The following is a 15,453-nucleotide window of genomic DNA, read 5'->3' on the forward strand; positions in this document are numbered from 1 at the left end:
TAAATACTATATGGTTGGGGGTTCTGGTTGTCAAATTCTTAGAATACTGCCGTCTACAACACACTTAAAAGGGCGACCAAGCTAAAGACTTGGCCACAAGGAGAGAATAGTATTCTATAGTAAAGGTATAATGCATTCCTTACCCATCCAGAGCCTTGAGCGCTAGCAACTGAATGCACCTTCCTGATGATTTATTAGAGCTGCAGTACATCCTGGTATCAAGCAGAGGGCACTCCAACTCTAAAATGCAGAGTTTTCCATACTCAAACTTCAGTGGCCATACAGTACAGTACATGCACCAATATTATTGTACGAAAAATCTTTCATACAGTAATCAGTGTGTGTGGTGGTAGACAAGGCAACATATATTGGTAAAAAGCATGGGCTATTGGTTGTCTCGTCTATCGGGCAAGACTGAAAATTTTGATGGTGCCAGAACATCGTAAAGTTAATGATGAATTGTCAGATTCTTTTAGTTTTTACTTGCATTTAGCTCTTTTCGTTAGTAGAGTAGACAAAAGATCTTTGTTACGCCCGATGGTCATGGGAAAGATCATAATTGTAGCGTGTAGGGCCACCTTAACTGTTGGTCAGAGACAAGCCAATTCTACTCAGAGAAGTGGAGGCTCAGTAAACGTACAAGGGGAAAAGCAGTTTATCAGATGGAAAATCAGATTCCAAACATTTTTGGTTTTTAGGTAACTGTACCAGAGTGAAAGCCCACAACAAAGACAAAACAGTGCTAATTTAATGTTTATAACTTATTTTATTTAAACGGTTTAGAAAAAGAAAAAAAAAAGGTGGGTCTGATCAATGACCAAGAGTCCAGAATAAGTGCTCAGTCTAATTCCCTCCAAGACCCAAGGCTTGAAAGTCGATCAATGTTTTTTTACAACACTGTTTAAATAACATCAGGCGACACTCAGTGCCATGGTAAGATGCTGCAAGGACTGGTTATGTTCCATCACTCTTCAGTTGCGTTACACATAGTCCAGAAGCTCAGTTTCCATCTCGTTCTCACTACCTTCAGACGGGTGGAACTCTTCCTCCTCTTCTTCATCCTCCTCCTCCCCTGATTCATAAGTCAGCTGCTCCTTGTTACTGGTGGAGGTGGAAGGCTCAGAAAACAGGGCTGGAATTGAGAAGATAAGAGCGGTGATTACGTGGGTTCTTGTATAATATAGATTTAGGAAGCATATTCACATACTTGGGTTTACCTGCAGGTAGGTTGGGTCTGGGATGATATATGAATTACAATGGTGGAGATTGCAGGCTAATAACAAGGGCCCCCATGCCTGTGTGGGTTTTGTCTGGATACTAAGGGTTCCTCCTGTTCTTCAAAAACATACAGGTTAACTGGCTCCTGATTTACAGTGGTGGAGAGAGAGACCTTAGATATAGCCCAAGAGCATAGTAAATTAGGTTATAAAATGACATACGTCCATCAAGTTCAACCTTACGTCTACAGTATATGTAACCTGCCTAACTGCTTGTTGATCCAGAGGAAGGCAAAAAAAAAAAAAAAACATTTCAAGCCTCTCCAATTTGCCTCAGAGGGGGACAAAATCCTTCTAGACTCCAAAATTGCAATCCATAACCGTGTATTCCCTCACTTGCTAAACACCATCCGACCCCTTCTTAAGGGCAGAGAGACACAGTCAGATTTGGGGAGATTAGTCACCCGGCGACTTCAGGGTGACTAATCTCCCCAAACTGCCTGCCCCTGCCTTCTGGCCAGCTAGAATGTAAATCAACGAGCACTTTGTTTTCCGAAAACACCCAAAGTTTCTTTGTGAGGCAAATTTGGAAAATGAAGCACTCAGAATATCACCCCGCCGGCAATTTACATTCTAGCCGGCAGGAAGGCAGGGGAGGCAGTTTGGGAGTTAGTCTCCCTGAAGAAGAGGAGATTTGTCGCTGGACGACTAATCTCCCTGAATCTGAGCATGTGTCTCTGCCCTAAAGGTATCTAATGTTTCAGCCTATACGACATCTTCACAGCTCTCATTGTAAAAAAAACCCTTCTGAATATTTTGGCGGAACCTCCTTTTTTATAATCTGAATGGGTGAGCTCACGTCAGATGGAAAGACCTACTGGTAATAAAGGATTAGAGAGATTATTATATGATCCCCTTCTTGGATTTATGGACTAGATATGCACCAATGGACTGAGGGGGAGGCAGCAAAAGTCCATGGTTGGAAGGAAAGCCTCTCAATTGGAATAAAACAGCATAATAATAAACATCATCCTTATAGAAAGGTAAAAGGAAAGTGACACCCTGGGCTGTTCCTCAGCTACACACAGCCCCTCCGCTCAATCTGCTGTTTTATGTGTTTGCACTAGGGTTGCCACCTTTTCTGGAAAAAAATACCGGCCTTTCTATATATTTATCTTTTTTCCCTATTAATAACATTAGGTTCAGAAATCATTTTTACCGGGCAGGCCGGTAAAATACCGGGCAGGTGGCAACCCTAGCTGGCACCCAGAAGCACAGTGTCGGATTAGTTACACACTGAGAGGATTGTAGCAACAGAATGCATGCTCTTGTGTTTCTGCACCCGGCACGACGGCAGTGGTTCCACTTGCAGAGACACAAGACAAAAGATATGAGCAGAGGGGCTGATTCTGAGACTGAACATAACCTAAGAGCTTCAACAGATGAATCTAAGGGAAAGGCAGGCACAGAGAATGTAGCAGACAGGGTGACTTAGGAGCAGTGCAGCCGATCTCTCAGAATGGTGTAATTATTCTAGTTATGTAAGTGGCACGTGCGTGTGACATAACACACAAATATGTATGAAAGTGAGTCATAATGAGTAATGCATTTCATATCAGATTATACAGAAGGGGAAAGGCATATTATTGTACTATTTTATCTGCATGTGAGTACAATCAAGATCTGTGACATAACGGTCTGTCTTTTGTTTTGTTTTTTACACGTGGACTATGTGTTTACCCACCTCATTGTACATGTGCATACAACATGGTTACATATGATTGGAGTGTGCGTCGTGTCATTGATTAGAGCAATATAATCTCACTGTATAGCAGACCAGGATGAAAAGAAATAAATTATTAAAGGAAAACGAAGGTTATGAAGCGGTCAAGACAAAAACACTTTAAGTGCCTCAGACTATAGTGCAATACCTATGCTGTCATAGTTTTATGGTATCTCTCTGTACAGACTATGAGCAAACTTAGGGACTGTTCCTGCTGAATTGTGCTTAGTACAGGGAATACCTATGCTGCCATAGTTTTATGGGATCTCTCTGTACAGACTATGAGCAAACTTAGGGACTGTTCCTGCTGAATTGTGCTTAGTACAGGGAATACCTATGCTGCCATAGTTTTATGGTATCTCTCTGTACAGGCTATGAGCAAACATAGGGTCTGTTCCTAATAAATTGTGCTTAGTACACAGTAATACTTATCCTGCCATAGTTTTATAGTATCTCTCTGTACAGGCTGTTCTTGCTACTAAGTACAGGGAACACCTATGTGCTGCAGTTTTATTGTACCTCTCTGGGCTTTGAAAACTGAAAAGAATTTCTTGCAATGATAATTCTATACTTGTTACTTTTAAGTTGCTCACGCCCCCAAATATCATACCATGATGGTGGTAGGCCAGTATTCATTCTGGCTTTTTGCAAGAAAGTTATAACACAATACAAGACCTAAGGGAGTCAAAAAGAAATACTGTTTTAACAGCAGTCCCCTCCCTCTAGATCTAGAATTACAATGATCGATGGAATGTATACCATAATTTATGAAAGTAAATTCTGCCTTTAAATAGGCTCAAATACTGGCAGTGATGTAAGCGATGGAATGGCTTTATTGCCATGGATACAAAAAAAAACAAAAACAAATAACCTGGGGGGAAAACTAACTTTGTTTAGATTAGGTGACCGGATACTGCTCTCCCAGAAGCATTTGCAACAGTGACACATGGTACACAGTACGTCTCATACAGGAATTAAGAATAGGCTGCTGGCTCACTTACAGGGTCTCTTTGAGCGTATAATCTGCTTGATCATAAGGGACATGGCGTCTCTAAGCTTTTCTGAGGTCTTCGGAAGGCACCACCCATCCTTTTCGGTGCATTCACTCTCTGACCCCTCGTTCATCTGGATAATAGCCTGCAAACTGCAGAAGTTACAATAAAGAAATGGATCAGCGCCTACAGCAACAGAGAAATCAGAAACACTATATAGTGCAATAAGAAATTCAAATAAAATGTATAAAAGGAGACATTTTTTAGGGGTAAGATGGAAGGAAGAACAGGGAGAGTACACATCAACATTACCGAAAACACAAAATGAGAGAAATAAACAGCGGCCCCAAACGAAAGAAAGACATCAACATCAGGAAAATAGGGACACGAAAAATAGGGAGAAATCGTCACAGAACACACCGACTACCCATAATGGAGGAGATAGAAGTCAAAACACAAACACTGAGAAAAGGGAGTCAGAGCCACAAGGGAGAAGGAGAGGAAAGAAGGAAGGGGTTAAATATAAGAGACCTGAGGAAAAGGGGGAAACAAATGAATCAATAGGACTATTCAATATAAGTAATGTACCGCTACTGGAGACTGAAAAGAAAGATCTTAGTAAGGGTTTAACATTTGCACCATTTGGCTTTGATCTTTTCGCCGACGCAGAAAAATTTATAAGGAAAACTCAGACTTAATAAAGAATTCTCCAACAGCGAGATTAAAATTAGAGAAACAGAGGAACCAACATTGAATTAACCATGTTATTATCATACAGGCCTAAAAAACAAATCAGGATATATCCCTAGGCAAGAAAAAGGACCATATATTCAACTATATAAAGAACTAATTAAAGAGGGATTTACAAAACAAGTGGAGGAATAAAACTGTTAGACAAAACCTTACAAGGGAAGAAAAGGATGCCCTATATAGTTTAAAGAATAATGAAAACATAACTATCAAACCGACCGACAAAGGGTATAGTTATTATGGACATGGATAAATATCTGAAAATGTGTTCAGAACCAATTGGGGGGGATCAAAACCTTATAGACAACCAACGGGAGATCCCACCACAATCTTCAATAATAAATAAACAAACTAATAAATGGAGCAACAATCACAAAGAAAGTGAATACCTATACAAAAAAAAACCAAACATTCCTGTTTCTACTGCCTGCCCAAAATACATAAGGAAACAATCAACCCACCCGGAAGAATAATAATATCGGGCATTAACTCTATATATTGCAATTTATCCAAATATGTGGCTAGAACCTTACAAAGGTATGTAGTGGAATTACCAGCCTACCTAAAAGACTCTACCCAAATAATCTGAATTTTACAGGACATTGTACTTATGTACATTATATGTAAAAGCATTATACACATCTATTCATCACGAACTGGGGCTGAAAGCAATTGCATCCTTCTTACAGAGGAATGACACATTGTTGGAAAAAACAGAAAGAGTTTATTAGGAACTCAATTTCATTCATACTGAACCACAACTACTTTTGGTATGAAGACAAATTCTACCTCCAGGTGTGGGGTATCGCCATGGGAACCAGATTCACACCCAGCTATGCAAATTTATTTATGGGATATTGGGAGGAATGTAACGTCCTACCCAAGCTGGGTGGGAATCTGATCCTATGGTGGCGCTTCATAGATGATGTCATATTAATATGGCGGGGAGGTGAAGTACAACTACTTGAATTTATCAGCAGTCTAAATAAAAATGACATAAATCTTGAATTTAGTTCCACTTATAGCCTAAGTAATATAAACTTCCTGGATTTGGAAATATATATCAAACAGGTAGATGTGTGTAACTATGTCCTAAGTACAAGCATTCACAACCCACTTTGGTTGGATAATATCCCACATGGACAATTTCATAGACACAAGAAAAATCTTTCAGATCCGGTTGAATTATATAAACAATTGGATTATGTAATGGACAGGTTCAAACAAAGGTGATATAGTGAATAAAGTACCCCCTTTTGTAAAATATAGGGATATTATAAGTTACCGAGGAGTTTCATGACCATATAAAAACACGAGGCCGAAGGCCGAGTGTTTTTATACAGGTCATGGAACTCCGAGGTAACTTCTAATATCCTCATATTTTACAACTGGGGGTACTTTATTTATTATAATACACAAATTTCAATGAGTCATGTGACAGAAATGACATCAGAACTCACCGTTTATAACTGATGACATCAGAACTCACCGTTTATAAGGATATAATTTACAGGATATTCATGGCTTTTGTGTATTATATAGTAATAAAGTGATTAAGAAGTCAAGGGAAACATTATCAAAAGCAGATAGAGCAGAAATACTAACAATCAAAGAAAGGAACCAAGATATAGAAAAAGAGGACGTATGTATCTTTATCACCACATATGCCCCAGGAACTCAATCCTTAAGAAAAATAATCATGAAACATTGGAATACATTAGAAGGAGATGCACAACTAAAAGAAACCACAAGTAATGTGTAAAAGGGCAAAAAAAACTTTACATATTAGTAAATGATAGGGATAAAAATGGTACTGTGAGGAATGATATAGTGAGGAAAACTTTACAAGAAGAAAGTAGATGGATCTACAGCATGCAGACCCTTACCTAACAAGGGCTAAATATAGATACGAACAAAGTGTAAATATTAAATTAACAAAAAACACAACACACAAAATAAACTACTAATAATAGATAAACACAAAAAAGGGGCACATATACTAAAATGGAATGAAAATTGATTTAATAAGCAGTAGAACTTTGAATATATCTTAAATTATTTATATGGATAAGAGTATAAATTATCTGTGCAGAACTGACAATGCGTGTAACCTAAATAGATAACATATGTAATTAATTAAATGTGAGTAACCTAAACAGTTTTAAAATAAATAATTGAAAAAAAAATAGAAAGAAAAATTAATTTGTGGGGCATATTTATCAAGGGTCGAATTTCAAATTGAAAGAACTTCGAATTCAAAAAGACCAACCGAAATTAAGTCGAAGGTTTTTTTTGGTCGAATAGCTCAGTTTTCGATCGAATAGGTCCATATTTGAATCGTACAAATCGAAGTAATAGCGCATTCAATCGAATTTGATTCAAAGTTTTCCCCAAATTTTTTTTTAGATTTTTCAAAGTCCACCAATTGACTCCAGATAGGTTTTAGGTCCCCCATAGGCTAAAACAGCAATTCGGCAGGTTTTAGAGGACGAATGGTCGAAGTCAAAATTTTTAAAGAGACAGTACATGATAAATTTCGATATTCAAATTATTTTTCAAATTCAAATTGTATTTGGACTATTCCCTAGTCGAAGTACACAAGGGTAGGGGGAGGGTTTTTTTAAACTACAGGTTGAATTCTCCTTTAAAACCAAATGTGAGTGCAAAAACATTTTTAAAGATACATTTTTAATAAACTGTTTTATGCTATGGGATTTCTGTTTTCCCTTATTGGAGTCTAAAGGTATACTATGAGGAGAACCCTCATCTGTGAAATGTCTTGTAAGTCTAGTAAATCTACAATTTACAATTCTAATAGAATTATTAGGCAGAGTACCTGTCCACATTTAAGTCACACAGCTGGTAGAACATCTGTCGGTATGGGGGTAGGCTTCCTTCCCGGAAAATATATACAGAATCCTACAACAGGGGAGACACATAAGGACATTGAAATTAATTGATGACACAGTGCAAGACAACTGTAGATCAAGCATGTGCTTAGTAGAACTAATAAGAAAGCCTATCGATCTGGCATGGCCTACGATATACAATTTCTATCGCATCATGGGAGTTCTCCTGCACCCCTCCAGCAGGCAAACTAGAAGTAATTATAGCCAACACTAGACAAGGCATATCAAGAACTGGTGGGTATGTAGCATGAAATTCAAGTGACTCAGCATGAGAGCGTTAGGATGTAGTTTAGATCTGGATAAAGCTCTATAATCTACAGTCTGGTCATTTCCCTATGGGACCAGACTGTAAATTATATCCTTATAAACAGCGCGTTCTTTCGTCAGAACGCGCCGATTATAACCTTAAAGAGACAGCACTCGCAGCTGCTGCCTTGCTTCCCACCGCTATAGCTATCGGGGCTCCCAATTTAATCACTTCCCACAACGGATTTACCCATTTAATGCGATGAAGGGCTTCTCTTTCTTTCATCGCATGTCTCACTCCTGTCACAAGTCTCCTGCAGCTGCCTCCCTGGTGTCGCTTTCCTCACAGGATTCGGCTCCATTTTCGCTCCCCCTCCCGTCCAGTGTCTAAAGTCTCGCTCCGCCTCCCTTACACTGCATAAATCTCGCTCTGCCTCCCTTACACTACCAAAGTCTTGCTCTGCCTCCCGTCCACTCGCTCCCCCTCCTTCCCTGCATGACCGGTCTCTGGTGCAGTAAAAGAAAATGATGTGACACAGAGGGGGGGGGCGATTCTTTAGATAGTGGACAGGAGGGGGAGTGAAAATGTAGAGGAATCCTGTGAGGAAAAGAGCGAGACCAGGGAGGCAGCTGCAGGAGACGTGTGCCATTTAGAAAGCAAGAATAAAATACAGGTACCTAAAAGAGCTGCAGTTAAAGATAAAAATCAACTTGTAGAGACACTTCAAAAAAAGTAAACGTAAAACTGAACCCAGAAACTGTAGATTATAATAGATAATGTACCCCCCACTTAAAATTTATAAAGATATTAATAGTCACCTCGGAGTTATGTGACCTGTATAAAAGCACTCGGCCTGCGGCCTCGTGCTTTTATATGGTCACATAACTCCTCGGTAACATAATAACTTTATAAATTACAGTAGGGGGTACATTATCCACTATATATTTTACAACACCAAATAGAACTGTATGACTGTCCGAAATTATTGCACTAGATCTGTGTGGCATGAGTACAGGTTTTAGTTTCCTACAATGAACACACGCGGCCACTCACCTTGAGTTTGTATTTGTTGTAAAAAGGGTTTTTCCCTCCTGGGCTGTTGGAGCCAGGCCCTACCAGCCCTTGTTTTAGGTCCTGCACACTGACAACCTGTGGTGCTTAATAATAAAAGATTTTAAGCATTAAAAGTCGGATTTTTCATTCATTGTGGAATGATACAATGGCCAATAATGGAAGAAAACTTGACACATGCTTGCAATAACTATAGAAACCACTAGGGTATTATTATTTGCAATGCAATATTGCACCATAACTGCACTCTGTATTGGGAAGGAAGCAGAGAGAAGATGATGGGAGCTCAGTGTGAAGAAGGCAGACACATAGGAGTGTCTGTTTTGGTGCTGGAAATGTTGACTCTGCTGGACAAATTAGCTTTTCTAATGTGTCCTACACACAAGTGTGTAATACAGCTTTGAACCCTTACTTTGGATAAGCTATTTTCAAAACATTCACCTCTGTCCCTCAATCTTTTGCAGAAATGCAACTTTCGGCTTTTCCTTCAACTAAGTTCTGCAGATAATGATGGGGGTTTTAGTCTAACAACAGCTCAAACATTTGACAATCAGGGTGTATGCATATATTTGTGCACAGACTCTTGGATTAGTCTACAAAGAAGGCTCGCGGAGTGTAGAAAACGGACACCATCTTCTGGCTGATTACAGTACAGCAGAAGGCAGAGGTGTGCGAGCAGAGAGAATTCTATGCCCTAAGCATACCCTGCTTCCAATCTCAGCAACACAAAAGTGCATTACCTGGCTTCTTCAACGTGATGGGCAGGCTGTAGTTGTACGTGCTGCGTTTGGCTTTAATGGGCATGTCATTCGGTAAATATCCTGCATGGCAAGAACAAATAAGAAGATTGAGTAATACGTGGTAGTACTGATTTAAGTTTAAGGAATGCTTGCACAAACATTTAAATGGGTTGCTTCAAGGCAATTGGGTAGATCCATACTAAAAAACAAAAAAATGAAGAGTACAATTATGGGATCTATTATCCAGAATGCTTTGGGACGTAGATAAGGCATTTCAATATTGTCCACAATAAAGCCAAGTATTGTCTAATTATCAAAGTTTGTTGAAAATGGAATGACATCCATTTTACAGAGCTTTCAGGAAAATAGATTTCCAGATAATAGAGCCCATACACAGGTACAAAGAATTCAGCTCTACACAGATAGGAGTCCCAATGTTCTCTCTCCTTTCTGATATTACCATACTTGACTCCACAGCGAATCCGGAAATCAAGCACTTGGTAGATCTTTGCGTCTGGGTTTTTCCTGGGATCGTAGCTGAATCTCACCCACAGACTCCTCCAGGGGCCTGTCAGCTAAATAAAACAGGACTCAATCAAACCAATGCCACAAATTAATGAGGATGTTTTTTTAACTATGTTTTGTTTTGTTTGTGGGTAATGCTAAAGTTGGAACAAATAAAAAAAAAAAAGAACTTTAAAAAAGGAAAAGTGTCAAAGGTACCCACCATGTAATAAGCCACGATAGGCAACAATAATTTGAGCTTGTCTGGGTGGACGCTAATGTTGGCCTTAATCGCATTTCGTGACCAAATAGGGCGATTGCTAAAGAGCTGGAACAAATGAACAGTGTAATTACAATAAGGCCAAAATGTATTGGCTTCTGTAGCATACCAACAATACAGCAGCACCACATACCTGCCTCATCTCCTCCTCTGCCTGTTTGTCCAAGGGATTTGTGCAGAGCTTAGTCCAGTTCTTTACAGCAGCCTGGTGTGGCTCATTAGGGATCTCAGATTCCTCAAAGGTGACAAAGATGGCATTGTGGGGCCGTCGGGCCCTGCTCGGGCCAATCAGATTGTCACTGGACATCTGAGGCATTTTATAGCCTTCTCTGTGGAAGTAAAGCATATAAGGTGTGAATTAAATGTTTTGTCTGGTCATAAGCAATGATGTCCAGAAGTTACCTAATCACAGATCTATTCCCAAAAGGAGGCACCTTCATTATTTGGAAGCTACCGGCAGCCCTTCTTGAGGATTCTCACCGCTTGGAAAGAGGCAACAAATGATAACGCATACCTGTGATTGACATCAGGGCGGTAATAATAATCCACCGAGTTGTCCAGACGGGAGAATATAGGCGGGGGGATGTGGAGAGCTATTTCTTGGTTGAAAAACTCTTCTTTCTCTGGCTTACGTAGCAGGACCTTGTCGTACAGAGAAGTTCGGCTGCCATCAGGACCTTGCTTAAATGCCAAGTACTGGAAATCAGACATCCCTAAAGGAAATGGAGAATGAATAACACAATAGGGAGGATAAAAATAAACAGAGGGGTGGTTCATCTAGTATGTTATAGAATGCCTAATTCTAAACAACTTTTCAATTGTCCATTTTTCTTTTTATATCGTTTTTGAATTATTTGCCGCCTTCCTCTGAGTCTTTACAGCTTTCAAAAAAGGGTCACTGGCCCATCTAAAAAACAAATGCTCTGTAAGGCTACACATGTATTGTAATTGCAACTTTCTATTCAGACCTCTCCTATTCTTATTCAGGTCTCTTATTCAAATTAATAATGTGGTGTGCTAGGGTAATTTGGACCCTAACAACTAGATAGCTGAAATTGCAAACTGGAGAGCTGCTGAAGGGTGATGGGCACTTACTGAAGAAGCTTGAGGTGAAAGACAACATTATTCGACACAAGCGCCGTGGAGTCTGAACTGATGAAAAGTCAGAACCCAGAACAAAGGAATTTCAGAGTTTTAAAGACTTGGGAATACATGACATAAGAATGTACAGGTGTAAACATTAGCTACTGGGGGGAGAGTGCTAGGGTTGCCACATTTTTGCCGGGCTGAATCCAGGCAGGGGGCAAGGCTGTGAAGCAATGAGAGTGATGATGATGATGATGATATCTCTTTACAGCACAGGAAAACAAAGAACTGCTCTTACAGTCAAGCAGGTGGCTCTACCCTCAAGACCAGGGTACTAGTGACCAAGTCTAGCTTGAGAACAGAATCCACCCAAGGTATCTTTATTTTCCCTTGAAATATCCTTTAATACAGAAGACCGAAACCCTGATTTCTACCTTCCTAATGACCCACCTTGAAATTTATAGACGGTGCCAACCACGCCGATGATTTCCAAGCTGATCTTTCCTTCTTCCATTGGTTCAAGGGTGCCGGGATTGTGGTCTTTTTTCCGCCGTACTTTCTTCTTCACCCGCAGGATCATAGTGGTGGTGGGGAATCGGTTGGCGCACATCGGGTGGCAATAGGGATCCTTCGGTCTGAAATAGAGTTCCAGTCTCTTGGAGGGATCAGCGTATGTCTAGAGAGAGAGCAGGGGGCTTTTAGAACTGGGTACTACATGCACACAGGTGGGAGAATACATTCAGAATGGACAGGCGGTACTACATGCAATACTGCAGTGGTCCCCAAACTTTTTTGCACCACAGACCAGTTTCAAGCAAAATGATTGTTATGAGGAGGGGGGTAGGGTTGCCACCTTTTCTGGAAAAAATACTGGCTTTCCTATATATTTGTTTTTCCCTATTAATAACATTGGAATCAACCATCACTTTTACCAGCCAGGTGGCAACCCTAAGGGGGGGGTGGATTTCAAGATTTCCAAAAAATCTGTCCAAACATTATTTTGGTCCCTATCACGATCAGTAGAAAGCTTCCGGGGAACAGCTGTTGTCATGGCAATGGTGTGTCACGGAGCTGGGATTGCAGTTAATAAGGGCATTTTTCATTGTTTTTTCAGTTATCATAGACTACAGCTGGGACCAGCCTGGGGGTTGGGGACTCCTGCATTACTGCACATTGGTGGAAGGATATAAAGGCTGCAACTGGCACTCACCTTGGACACACCTTCCTCCCCTCCCAAGGTCCGTAGCATCTTCCCCACATCCTGCACCAGGCCCGGGTACTCCACACACACCATTGGTTTAGTGCGCGGTAGCATTAAAGATAAAGTTGCAGAGCCCTCCATTGTCAGAGTTATAGCAACTTCCTAGTGGTGATGCGTGCGCCCGTGGCGTCATTCATGCTTGACGCACGGCGTCCTCGTCACGTGGTATCTTAAGTCTAAAAGCGGGCAAGCGGCTCCTCAGTCAGCGAACTGCAGCTTCTTTTGCTGCTCTATGAGCGTTGATATTGAGTCAGAGAATACCCAAGTTATCGCTCGGCTGCTAATAGTGTAGTGAGCGTCCGACTTCCCAGAATCCCCTGTACTAGGAAGGTCAGGCACTATTGGCCCCATAAATCGCTAGCCTGACCCCACTTGCCTGCTGTATTAATGCCAGAGTAATTTCAGGAACATCAAGTAAGCCAACCAAACCCCCCCAGTGGGTGAAGCAGGACCGCCATCAGAAATCACAGGGCCCCATACGACAACATTTCCTGGGCTACGCCCAGGCCTGGATTTGTGGAATGGCCACCTAGCCCCGGGCCTAGGGTGGCAGGATTTTAGGGGGGCGGCAAGCTGCTCAACCACACCCACATTGGTTCAAAAACAATCATTTTTTAAATTTCCCATGCATCAATCCCCATTGCTGCGGTCCAGATTATGAAAATTTGCATGAATTAAGGGGAGGGGACAGGGGCGACAAACGGCAGTGGGCCTAGGGGCGCCCACTTTGTAAATCCGGCACTGGCTACGCCCACCAGAAGCCCCACCCCACAGGTCCGCCCCCCACCACACAGTACAAAAACATAAAAAATATTGGTGGCTAGAGTTCCCACATGTTAATAAAAAATAAAAAGATATTGGTGGTCTGGGGCCCCCATAAAAAAAACATTTGTGGCCAGGGCCCCCCCATTAAAAAATATTGGTGGCTAGGACCCCACACGACAAAAAAAATTGGTGGCCAGGCCCCTCCCCCCACATTATAAGAAAATTGGTGGCCAGGGCCCCTTAAATGTCCATGCCTTCCCGAAGTCAGCAGCTCTCAGAAAGATGGGGGGGCCCGGCTAATCAAGTAAGTGTGACATGGCCGGGGCCCCCTACAACTCCCTGTCCCCCCCTGATGGCTGCCCTGGGGTGAAAACCCCAATGTTCTTCTGTATGGCACTGTGGCAGAGTAGGGGCTCAGGGAATGCAGTACCTACACCAGAGCAAAGTGTGGCCTACTACATGTGTCTTTCTTTGTACCTTTTCAGTACAGCAAGACCCCTACACCAGGTGGTCCTTCTGTGCTCAGCTGGGGCCCCCTGGTAGTTGGACAAAAAAAACATTTTTTTCTAACAAGGTATATTATTGTGCTTATCACCCACATAAGATCTAAAATGTGGCTAGTTTTAGCGCAGTCAAGGGCCTGATGTGAAACACTGAAATCTTAAATGGCACTCATGTCTGCCCCCAGACAGTGATTTGGATCCACTAACCCTGCCATATTTTTCAGGACTCTGATGGAGGAACAGAGTGAGGAGTTTAGCTGGGGGGGGGAGGGGGAGAGGACTCAAAGCTTGCTGCCTGTGAATGGAGTACAGTGGGCAGTGAGTGAGGCTGTACTGTCACAAAGCAGCAATTCTTACAGCTGTAGAGGACACATTTATGTCCCCTGTTTGGTGCACTCAACACAAGATTTCAAATGCAGCCAGGGGCGCTCCACCAATGAGGCGAGTTGAGACACTCGCCTCAGGCGGCAGCGCCCCCCTGGTTACCAGGGGCGGCAAAAATGCCGCTCCTGGTAACTAAGAGCCGAATTTCCGGTTTTCAACCCGGAAATTCGGCTCTTCTAGTGCAGAGAGCGCAATTGCGCTCTCTGCACTAGCGTCGTGCAGCGCCCCGACCCCCTCCTGCGCAGAAAATGTGAGCGCCGTGAGGAGGGGTCGGGGCGGCAATGGAAGGCCGCCTCAGGCGGCATAAAGGCGCGGATCGGCGCTGAATGCAGCCTCTGCTTCTGGCTTTGGATGGCACATCTGGTTTTCTTCCTGTTCTTCCAGTACTGCCCTAGGCAGACCTCCATGTCCTCCAGTTGGGTCAGGGTTGGACTGGGCTAGTGGGACACTGGGAAAAAACTAGGTGGGCCCTGGTAACTGAGACCCACTCCTAGCCTGAGACTTCATTGCGCTGGCCTCCTCCCGGCCCCAATCGTGACCACAGCAAGAGCACAAAATACTCATGGGGTTGTGCAGGGTGAGGGCCTGAGGCAGAAGTCCAGGTGGTCCTGGAGCCCCCCCCCCACACACACTGAATCTGAGAGAATTAAGGCAGTGGGAGAAACAACTGTCAGCTGCACTTTCCAAGCAGACTTTTTTCAATTACTTTCCATTATCTATTTTTTACTGTTTTCCAAAAATCTCTCCTTTAAAGGGGTGGTTCACCTTCAAACAACTAGTTGTTTTCCGATAGATCACCAGAAATAACTTTTTCCAATTTCTTTTTATTTTCTATGTGTCACTGTTTTTCTGATATTGAAGTGTAAAGTGTCTAAAGCAGCTCTGGGAGGGGGGGTGGTCGACCCTGTAACCTGTTCTAAATTGATACATTTCTTATCTTTGTCCCTGCTGAGCTGAATCC

The 15,453-nt window shown here is 42.1% G+C and overlaps 1 protein-coding gene across 2 annotated transcripts; it reads right to left on the bottom strand.

Moving 5' to 3' along the window:
- Window positions 1–746: 746 nt before the first annotated feature.
- LOC108699931 (general transcription factor 3C polypeptide 5) lies at window positions 747–13,356 on the bottom strand. Of its 2 annotated transcripts, XR_001932899.2 has the most exons (12): window positions 12,790–13,356; window positions 12,030–12,255; window positions 11,008–11,206; window positions 10,627–10,822; window positions 10,437–10,541; window positions 10,170–10,284; window positions 9,710–9,790; window positions 8,952–9,055; window positions 7,579–7,661; window positions 4,002–4,144; window positions 1,218–1,330; window positions 991–1,132 (listed from the first exon to the last, which is right to left on the bottom strand). XR_001932899.2 is itself a non-coding variant. In XM_018232629.2 (11 exons), exons 1-11 carry the CDS (start codon window positions 12,919–12,921, stop codon window positions 981–983), a joined length of 1,536 nt encoding a protein of 511 aa, XP_018088118.1. In that variant the 5' UTR covers window positions 12,922–13,353; the 3' UTR covers window positions 747–980. The 2 variants fall into 2 exon arrangements, 1 of the variants encoding a protein (XP_018088118.1); XM_018232629.2 differs by lacking the exon at window positions 1,218–1,330 and having other exon boundaries at window positions 747–1,132; window positions 12,790–13,353.
- Between the last annotated feature and the right edge of the window lie 2,097 nt (window positions 13,357–15,453).

This window comes from Xenopus laevis, chromosome 8S, assembly GCF_017654675.1.
Source record: "Xenopus laevis strain J_2021 chromosome 8S, Xenopus_laevis_v10.1, whole genome shotgun sequence".
Classification (NCBI taxonomy): Eukaryota; Metazoa; Chordata; class Amphibia; order Anura; family Pipidae; genus Xenopus; species Xenopus laevis.